This window comes from Lucilia cuprina, chromosome 2 (assembly GCF_022045245.1).
Source record: "Lucilia cuprina isolate Lc7/37 chromosome 2, ASM2204524v1, whole genome shotgun sequence".
Classification (NCBI taxonomy): Eukaryota; Metazoa; Arthropoda; class Insecta; order Diptera; family Calliphoridae; genus Lucilia; species Lucilia cuprina.
In genome coordinates this window covers 66,099,419-66,110,855 of record NC_060950.1, presented here as the reverse complement: position 1 = coordinate 66,110,855, position 11,437 = coordinate 66,099,419, and the positions used below count along the sequence as shown (strand labels likewise).

Sequence of the window (11,437 nt, the reverse complement as noted above, 5' to 3'; positions counted from 1 at the left end):
AAAACCAAAATAGAACAGAACTTGAATCAATACTAAAACAGACTAGAAAAGAAGAAAAGGAACAAACCTAAAACTGAGAATATTTAATTGTGGAACCAAATTTAAAAATTTTACTCCAAAGGCTGAAATTTCGAAAAATTAATAATTTTAAAAAATTTATAAATAAAAGTAAAATCAATTATTTTTTTTTTTTTTAATTTTATTGTTTTATATTAAAAATTATGAAATGTTAGACATTTTTATTTTTTAAAACTAAAAAATATTTACACCAAGATATACATATAATACTAAGGAAAATAAAACCGAAATAAAAAATCTTTAAGTACAAAAACTTAAAAAAAATCATTTAGTTTTCTTTAAAACCTAAATGTCAAATAGTTTTAAGCTTTTTGATAGAGAAAAAACCTAAACTAGACTTACGATACGAAGCACACATAAAAAAGAGAATTCAATTCAATTTTCTTTAACGACATATCTCAAAAAAAAAGAAAGAGAAATGAACCTACAAAGTCAAATAACGCAAAGCCTTATCCAAGAAACGTTCTTCCGATGAACCATCGGGACAGGCAAAACCCTGACGTGATTTTTTCTTCATGTGTAGAGTAGAGAAACGGGCCAATTTCTCCGATTCTTGTACTAGTTCAGCTTGTAGCATTTGCTGTTGTTCCTGTTCGTACATTTCCAAAGTTTCATATTCATCTAGGGGACGATGAGAGATAAGTTCTACTGAGGGCACTTTGGTAGATTCCTTTTTCATAACCAAACCGATTAAGCGGGAACGTGTGGATAAAGAACGTGATTTGGTAATAACTTTAGAACGAGGTCTTATGGTGGTAGTTTGGGCTTCATAGAGATCTTGATATGAAGTACCAATGGGAAATACACCAGATTCTTCAGAATCTGATGTGGTGATTATGGACAAGGTAGAATGACTGCTGTTTTTCGACAATTGCTGTTGAAAGATGACACTATTGCGTGGTGAAGACTGAGTACTACTAGGGGCCGAAAAGTAGGTTTCATCATAATCAGATCTTTGGCTATCGGGACTCTTGGGTACTTTTTTATTTTCCAACAACAAAATTTCCTCTTCATCTCCTGAGGCTCCAGTAGAGGAGGAATCCAAAGTTGAAATGGAACTTATGCGGGGCAAGGTACAAAACTTCTTGCCTAAGTTATTCAATTTTTGCAATTTCTTTTGTTCTTTGCGCTCTTCCTTTTCGCGGGCCAAACGTGTTATGGTCTCTAAACTCTCCACGAATAGAGATAAATCGTGAGGAGAGAAATATTGTGTATTAATTTTGAATTTCGAAGCTTCTAGCAAAGTCATGTTGAAACTTGTTGAATTGGCCATTTTTAGTTAATAACTTTTTTAAATTTATTAAAAAAACTTGTTAATACTTTTATGTTAAATTACTTTTTAAAATGATGTTGGTTTGAGATTTGTTGAACTACAACTGATACTTTTTGCACAAGTGCCTTTAGGTTTTATACTAAATTTAGGGCTCGTACACGCTACAGGCCTCCTTAAGACAGGTAGTTTAGTTGATGATGACTTAATCTATAATCTAGTAGTCACCTCCCCGTTTTTGTTGTTGTACGCTTAACGTACACTTTAGTTTAGTTTAAACTGCCAGTTATACCTGTTGCAAAATCCTTTTTCTAGTTTTTTTTGACCTCCTTTTTAACTAGAATGCACAATTAGGACTTTTTCTACTAAAACCTTTTTCGGTATCTATGTCTTATGTTAATCCGTCTTTGGGAAAATCCTTTTAGTCAACCCGGTGCCAATTATTTTAAGATTTTACTTATTACAATTTCAAATATTTTCTATCTCTTTCTAACCTTTAGTAATCTCTCTGCTTAAGACCTGTCATTTGTCATTTAGTTTAAATTGTCAAACTTACAAAGCGCAGCTCATAATTTATGATCTTGTATTCAAATTTACAATTTCGTTTTCATTGGAATTTCGTAAAATGCAGCTTGTTCAAAATTATTATCAAAATGGGATTTTCCTTTCATTAACACAATTTGAAAGGAAATTTCATGTAATATAAATTTTTTATTACTTTTGTAAGAACATATGGCGTTTTCTTACGTTTGTGAGAAAAGAGGCCGCTAATTAACACGTGTCAAAATTACGTTTAGTCACGTACGCTGTTACAAGGTATGCAAAAGGAAAGTGTCGGGAAACTGTTACAGTAATTAGGACAATAGTTTTGGGATTGCAGTTAGATATGGTGGCTCAAATAAATTATTATATTATTATTATTATTTTTTTTGGAGGGAAATTACTTTAGTTAAACAAAGAAGAAACATATCTATAAAAGAACTAGAAAAGAACTAAAATATAACTAAAACAGAACTAGAACAGAACTAAAACAGAACTAGAACTGAACTAGAACAGAACTTGAACATAACTCCAACAGAACTAGAACAGAACTAGAACAGAACTAGAACAGAACTAAAACAGAACTAGAACAGAACTATAACATAACTAGAACTGAACTAGAACAGAGCTAGAACAGAGCTAGAACAGAGCTAGAACAGAGCTAGAACAGAGCTAGAACAGAACTAGAACATAACTAGAACAAAACTAGAACAGAACTAGAATTGAACTTGAACTGAACTAGAACTGAACTAGAACGGAACTAGAACAGAGCTAGAACAAAGCTAGAACTAGAACAGAACTATAATAGAACTATAACATAACTAGAACTAGAACAGAACTAGAAGAGAACTAAAACAGAACGAGAAAAGAACTAGAACAGAACTAGAATAGAACTAGAACAGAACTAGAACAGAACTAGAACAAAACAAGAACAGAACAAGAACAGAACTAGAACAGAACTAGAACAGAACTAGAACAGAACTAGAACAGAACTAGAACTAGAACAGAACTAGAACAGAACTAGAACAGAACTAGAACAGAACTAGAACAGAACTAGAACAGAACTAGAACAGAACTAGGACAGAACTAGAACAGAACTAGAACAGAACTAGAACAGAACTAGAACAGAACTAGAACAGAACTAGAACAGAACTAGAACAGAACTAGATCAGAACTAGAACAGAACTATAACATAACTAGAACTGAACTAAAACAGAGCTAGAACAGAGCTAGAACAGAGCTAGAACAGAACTAGAACAGAACAAGAACAGAACTAGAACAGATCTAGAAAGAACTAGAACAGAACTAGAACAGAACTAGAACAGAACTAGAACAGAACAGAACTAGAACAGTACTAGAACAGAACTAGAACTGAACTAGATCCAACTTAAACTGAACTAGAACTGAACTAGATCCAACTTAAACTGAACTAGAACTGAACTAGACCTAAACTTGAAAACAAATAGAACATAAAAAGAACTAAAGTTGACTAGGTCCACAACAGAAAATAGAAAATCATGAACTGAGCTATTGCTGATAACACAACTACAACTGATCCAAAACTGAAATAGATTTGGTGATGAACAAGAGCTTAACTATAACAGAAATTAATAAAACTTAACAAGACCTGCGACAGAACGATACGGGAACTAAGTATGGATTGATTGATGAGTTAATAGTAAAAAAATTATGCAATAGTCATTACCCATAACCTTTAACACTATATAAAATAAATGCATTTTTTTCGAGGACATAGATGTTTTCTACAATTTTCTAGAAATTCCTTATTATTGTATGCAAATTTTTTCCAGAAATTTTCCATTTCTATATAACCTTTAACCCTTAAATCCTTTCACAATAGTTACCATTGTTATTGTTCTCTTTCAAAACAATTTAGCAAAAGTAGTCTAAAGCCAAATGGTTTTGTTTCCATAAATGACATTATTGTCTACAATTTATTTGTCTTATCCTTTTATCTAATATATTTTAATAGACTGTTCATTTCTACGTCTACTGGGTCATTTAAAGTTCAAAAGAAAAACCATTTAATATGGTGATGCACTTTTTTTCTCTCAATTACTATTACGAGTAGATATTGTTTGTTATTGTTGTCTCTTTGGCAGAGATATAGCGATGTCAGAGAAATGTCCTTTTTAAATATGTACGAAAAAAATTTACACTTCATTTATCAATTTCATTATCCTTAGATAAATCAAAATCCTTAAAATTCAATAGATGTATAACCTTCAGCTAAAATTGTTTAGAGTGAAGGCAGCTAGAAAACGACAAATATACAGAGAAAGAGCGAAAGAGGGTTTGGTATTGTTATTATAAAGGATGCTGACTAGTTGACTGTTATCCTGTACACAAAACAAATATAAATACATATTCTGTCTGTCTGTTTTTAATATAGTTTCGTTGTCTATGTATTGTTATTCTTATTACTTTGACAAGTTGTTGCTGTCATGTCTAGTCGTCATGATATTAACTGTTGCCTTAATGTAGACCAACAATAGCAACAACATCAAGTTATTGTTACTTTAAATGAAAATATTGTGAAAATTAAAATAAAAACAAAACAGCAACACACAATATGTTACATTAACCACAAGGCATGACATTATTTTCCACTGCTGTTGTTGTAGTTTTACTATTTTCATTTTGTCTTCCACATACTGAGACAGACATTACAACAAAGATCTCTCTTCCTTGGTGACACAATCTATCAATAGACAGCTAGAGACAAAATTAAATTTACAAATAACAACAACAATAAGGACAGATAAATCTTCTATATACATATATACGAATAAAAGTGTACTGTTAAAGAGTGACAGATCGATTATGACACAGCTCGAATGATTGAAATAGAACTGAATTTGAAATGATCCCAAACAACAGAACTAGGACTAGAAGAGAATAAGAAGAGAACTAGAACTGAACTTTAACTAACTAGAACTGAATTAGAACTAGAACAAGAACAGAACAAGAACATGACTAGAACAGAACTAGAGCAGAACTAGAACAGAACTAGAACAGAACTAGAACAGAACTAGAACAGAACTAGAACAGAACTAGAACAGAACTAGAACAGAACTAGAACAGAACTAGAACAGAACTAGAACAGAACTAGAACAGAACTAGAACAGAACTAGAACAGAACAAGAACAGAACTAGAGCAGAACAAGAACAGAACTAGAACAGAACTAGAACAGAACTAGAACAGAACTAGAACATAACTAGAACAGAACTAGAACAGAACTAGAACAGAACTAGAACAGAACTAGAACAGAACTAGAACAGAACTAGAACAGAACTAGAACAGAACTAGAACAGAACTAGAACAGAACTAGAACAGAACTAGAGCAGAACTAGAGTAGAACTAGAGTAGAACTAGAGTAGAACTAGAGTAGAACTAGAGTAGAACTAGAACAGAACTAGAACAGAACTAGAACAGAACTAGAACAGAACTAGAACAGAACTAGAACAGAACTAGAACAGAACTAGAACAGAACTAGAACAGAACTAGAACAGAACTAGAACAGAACTAGAACAGAACTAGAACTGAACTAGAACTGAACTAGAACTGAACTAGAACTGAACTAGAATTAAAATAGAACTGAACTAGAACTAAAATAGAGCTGAACTTAAACTGAAATAGAACGGAACTAGAACTAAACTAAATTACAACTGAACTACATCTGAATTATAACTAAACTAAAAATTAACTAGAACTGAACTTGAACAGAACTAGAAAACGACTATTACAGAACTAGCTCAGAACTAGAACAGATCTGGAAAGGTACTAGAACTGAAATAGAACAAAATTAGAACCAGAACTAAAATTGAACTAGAACTAAACTAGGATTGAACTAAAAGATAAAACTTATTTAGAACTAAAGTAAAACTGAACTAAAATTAAACTAGAACTAGGTACTTTAACCTAAAAGTACTTTTAAAATCTCAATTGTAATTCCTTCATTTAATTTCACTGAGAGTAGCGAAGCAAACCGGGTATGCTAGCATATCATAACATAGGAAGGAAGGAAGAAAATAATATTGTTTCTTTCATTGTTTTCCCTCTAAACGTATCTTATCATATTTTTACACACAGTTGACATAATGAAGATGAAATATTTTTTTTAGCCTTTTTTTCTTATTTATTTTTAAATATAGGAACTGTCAATAATTTGACGCCATGTTAAAGACATAAGAAAAAAAATGACTGCCAGATAAATGAGGAAGTTTTTTTTTATTTCAAATTTCTTTACAATTTCTCCCGCAAAATCTGTTCAAATCTGTTCAAATCTGGTTTATTCATTACTGTTTTACTTGCGGTTTCATTACGTATTAACTTTATATCAGTTGCTATATTTATTTTACAAAATGTGGGCGTTTTATTTCCAAATGTCAACAACTTATAATGATTTTCCATTATCATAGCGTTTTTCCTCTTTTGTTTTATAATAAATTATTTTTATTTACTTACTCTCTCACACCCTGTTTGATAATTTGATTATTTTCATTACTTTTTTTGCATAAAAATCGTATCAGTCAAACATAATTGACATATGGTTATTTCAACATAATTGAGGTTAAGTTTTATTTGTTTAAAATTGTATACGTTTTTAAAAATAAATTATTAATGGTTTTTATTACAATTTTTCCTATATTTTTATTTAGCCCTGTCAAGTGTTACATTTTCAATGCTTTATGTACAATTTTATTTACTTAACTAAATTATAAATATATTTTCCGTTTTGTTGTGGAAATGTTTGTTTATTTTTGGCATCACAACACTCATAATTAAAGTAAATATTTTAAAACTATCATAAATACGTTTGACAGATGTCATAACACATTTGGGCAATGACTGTTAGAGAAAATGACAATTTTAAATTCGACGTCATAAATGCTTTCACAGTAAATAAATGGATGTATTAATTAGAAAATATCAATTAGGGCAGTTTTAGGGAAAACTAAAATAAAACTGAACTCTAACTGCACTAAAACTAAATTAGAACTTGACTAGAACTGAACTAATACAGAACTAAACAGAACTAGAAGAGCAGGAATAGAACTAGGACAGAACTAAAGCAAAACTAGAACAGAACTAAAGCAAAACCAGAACAGAACTAAAACTGAACTAGAACAGAACTAGAACGGAACTAGAACTGAAGTAGAACTGAACTAGAACAGATCTAGAACTAACCTAGAACTAAACTAGAACAGATCTAGGACTGACCTAGAACTAAACTAGTACAGAAGTAAACTAGAAATGAACTGGAACTGAACTAGAACTGGAACTAAACTAAATCAGCACTAGAACAGAATTAGAACAAAACTAGAACAGAACTAGAACAGAACAAGAACAGAACTAGAACAGAACTAGAACAGAACTAGAACAGAACTAGAACAGAACTAAAACAGAACTAGAACAGAACTAGAACAGAACTAGAACAGAACTAGAACAGAACTAGAACAGAACTAGAACAGAACTAGAACAGAACTAGAACAGAACTAGAACAGAACTAGAACAGAACTAGAACAGAACTAGAACAGAACTATAACAGAACTAGAACAGAAATAAAACAGACTTAGAACAGAAGTAGAGCATAAATTGAAAAGAACTAGAACAGAACTAGAACAAAAGTAGAACAAAACAAGAACTGAACTAGAACTGAACTAGAACTGAACTAGAACTGAACTAGAACTGAACTAGAACTGAACTAGAACTGAACTAGAACTGAACTAGAACTGAACTAGAACTGAACTAGAACTGAACTAGAACTGAACTAGAACTGAACTAGAACTGAACTAGAACTGAACTAGAACTGAACTAGAACTGAACTAGAACTGAACTAGAACTGAACTAGAACAGAACTAGAACTGAACTAGAACTGAACTAGAACTGAACTAGAACTGAACTAGAACTGAACTAGAACTGAACTAGAACTGAACTAGAACAGAACTAGAACTGAACTAGAACTGAACTAGAACTGAACTAGAACTGAACTAGAACTGAACTAGAACTGAACTAGAACTGAACTAGAACTGAACTAGAACTGAACTAGAACTGAACTAGAACTGAACTAGAACTGAACTAGAACAGAACTACAACAGAACTAAAACAGAACTAGAACAGAACTATCACTGAAATAGAACAGAACTATCACTGAACTAGAACTGAAATAGAACAGAACTAGAACAGAACTAGAACAGAACTAGAACAGAACTAGAACAGAACTAGAACAGAACTAAAACAGAACTAGAACAGAACTAGAACAGAACTAGAACAGAACTAGAACAGAACTAGAACAAAACTAGAACAGAACTAAAACAGAACTAAAACAGAACTAGAACAGAACTAGCTCAGAACTAGAACAGAACTAGAACAGAACTAGAAGAGAACTAGAACAAAACTAGAACAGAACTAAAACAGAACTAGAACAGAACTAGAACAGGACTAGAACAGAACTAGAACATAACTAGAACAGAACTAGAACAGAACTAGAACAGAACTAGAACTAGAACAGAACTAGAACAGAACTAGAACAGAACTAGAACAGAACTAGAACAGAACTAGAACAGAACTAGAACAGAACTAGAACAGAACTAGAACAGAACTAGAACAGAACTAGAACAGAACTAGAACAGAACTAGAACAGAACAGAACTAGAACAGAACTAGAACAGAACTAGAACAGAACTAGAACAGAACTAGAACAGAACTAGAACAGAACAGAACTAGAACAGAACAGAACTAGAACAGAACTAGAACAGAACAGAACTAGAACAGAACTAGAACAGAACTAGAACAGAACTAGAACAGAACTAGAACAGAACTAGAACAGAACTAGAACAGAACTAGAACAGAACTAGAACTGCACTAGAACTGAAATAGAGCTTAAATAGAACTGAAGTAGAACTGAACAAGAACTGATCTAAAACTGAACTAGAACATAACTAGAACAGAACCGAATAAGAAGTTTCTAAACTACTAAATCCCCAACATATGACTTTTACGTAATTTCCTCTTAATACTCCTGAAAAATCATTAAAACATTAAATTTTCTTATTAATAAAGACATTCTCTAGAAAAAATTCTTCTTATTTGAACTATAATGAACTTAAGAACTCTTATAAATTTCTTTAGAAATAAAATAATTCGAAGACACGAAAAACAAGCAACAACTTATTCAAACACTTAAATCAATTAAAGGCTTCCTTTCCCCTTCTGTTTTTTTTTTTTTTTTTTTTTTTGTTTTTCGAAATATAAAATTTATATAATTTTTTCGTTGTTGTTGTTTTTACACAGACTCTATTGAATAATTGTTTAATCTCATTGGCATTAATTGAAATTTAAATGGTTCTTGTTGGGTCTTCTTCTCCTATAGCTTTGGGCATTATATAGATTGAATTGTTCATTTAAGAGTGAAGAAGCAGCAGTAGCCTAAAGATTTGAAAAAAACAAGTAATATTTTTATATTCGGCTGTGCCGAATCTTATATACCATTCACCAAGTATGTTTTTATTTATTTTGTATCTCTGCACACATGTCACACATAACATACACACAAACAAATATAAACTGTAGCAGAAAGAAATATTAACCGTTGTACTGTAATACCACCGTCAAACTGTATTACCACCCTCAAACAGCTGAATAAAACCAAATACATCTCCACACGCACAAGTACATCTTTATCCAATTCACAGTGTTGTTGTTGCTTTTTTAACAAAGCATAAAAAATGTGGATTTTTTTGATGAAATTTTCAGAGGTTGTCTCGGATTTTTGCTCATATCTCCGTTATTTATAGACCGATTTTGCTGATTTTAAATAGCGATCTTCTCGAAAGCATGTCTAACTGAATTATTGAAGATTCGGATCTCGCCGATATCTGGGGACCTCTAAAAACTAATTTCAACAGACAGACAGACGGACATGGCTTAATCGACTCCGCTATCTATAAGGATCCAGAATATATATGCTTTATAGGGTCGGAAAATTATATTATAGAAATTACAAACGGAATGACAAACTTATATATACCCTTCTCACGAAGGTAAAGGGTACAAAAAAAACTTATTCTACACAATGAATAAGTTTTGAATACTCTATTGTATATGACCCTTAAAACAGAATTGACTGCAAAACACTAAACAATACTAGTGGGCTTATAGAGAAAATAAGGAAAAAAATACCAACTAAAAAAAAAACGAAAATAAGAAAAAAAATGCAAATCGTTTGTCTTTAAAAAGTCTGACAAAAAAAATGCATTTTTGTGTGTATTTTTACACACAAAAGGAGCCATTGTTTTGGTTTTTTGCATTTAAATTTAAACTACTGCTTGTAGATGATGCCTCTTCTATAGTCCAACTATCTTGGGTATCTGTTTTACATATGAGTATTATTTTCAATTTTTTTTCTCTTGTCTTTACTAAGAAATTCTTTTCAAATTGTATGAGGGGGTAGATTAGTAAAACAAAAAACTGTCTATTTTTACAAATTTTCTTAAGCGGTCTTTACAAAACAAATAGCAAAATACTACTGTAATCATGACTAAGTAAAATTTAAAAAGGATTTAACTCTTTTTTTTGGTTTTAGTCCTGTGATTATGTTAGTGGGTGTTTCTTGTTTAAGTTAAAATATGAAAACAATAATTAGCCATAACTAAACTAACAATAGCTAAAGAAACAATTTCAAATAAATAAGAATTTTTATAAATTTTAAATAATACAAAATTTTTAAGAATACAAAACTCACATGTGTATATCCAATTTCAAATATTTGTTATAAAAATGTAGTACATACCTGTAAAAAAAAGAAAAATTGGAAAAATATTAATAGAATATTAAAATATTTAGTGAATTAAAAAAAAAAAAAACAGAACAAGAATAAAACTAGATAAGAACTAGAACAAAACTAGAACAGAACTAGAACAGAACTAGAACAGAACTAGAACAGAACTAGAATAAAACTAGATAAGAACTAGAACAGAACTAGAACAGAACTAGAACAGAACTAGAATAGAACTAGAACAGAACTAGAACAGAACTAGAACAGTACTAGAACAGAACTAGAACAGAACTAGAACAGAACTAGAACTAGAACAGAACTAGAACAGAACTAGAACAGAACTAGAACAGAACTAGAACAGAACTAGAACAGAACTAGAACAGAACTAGAATAGAACTAGAACAGAACTAGAAGATAACTAGAAGAGAACAAGAACAGAACTAGAACTATAACTGAACTAGAACTGAACTAGAACTGAACTAGAACTGAACTAGAACTGAACAAGAACTGAACAAGAACTGAACAAGAACTGAACTAGAACTGAACTAAAACTGAACTAAAACTGAACTAGAACTGAACTAGAACTGAACTAGAACTGAACTAGAACTGAACTAGAACTAATCCAGAACTGAACTAGAACTGAACTAGAACTGAACCAGAACTGAACCAGAACTGAACTAGAACTGAACAAGAACTGAATTAGAACTGAACTAGAACTGAACTAGAACTGAACTAGAACTGAACTAGAA

The 11,437-nt window shown here is 31.2% G+C and overlaps 1 protein-coding gene across 1 annotated transcript; it reads right to left on the bottom strand.

Annotated features, from left to right (window-relative positions):
- Positions 1–274: 274 nt before the first annotated feature.
- Positions 275–1,726, bottom strand: LOC111679569. Its single transcript, XM_023441146.2, has one exon. It carries the CDS (start codon positions 1,349–1,351, stop codon positions 503–505), a length of 849 nt encoding a protein of 282 aa, XP_023296914.2. The 5' UTR covers positions 1,352–1,726; the 3' UTR covers positions 275–502.
- Between the last annotated feature and the right edge of the window lie 9,711 nt (positions 1,727–11,437).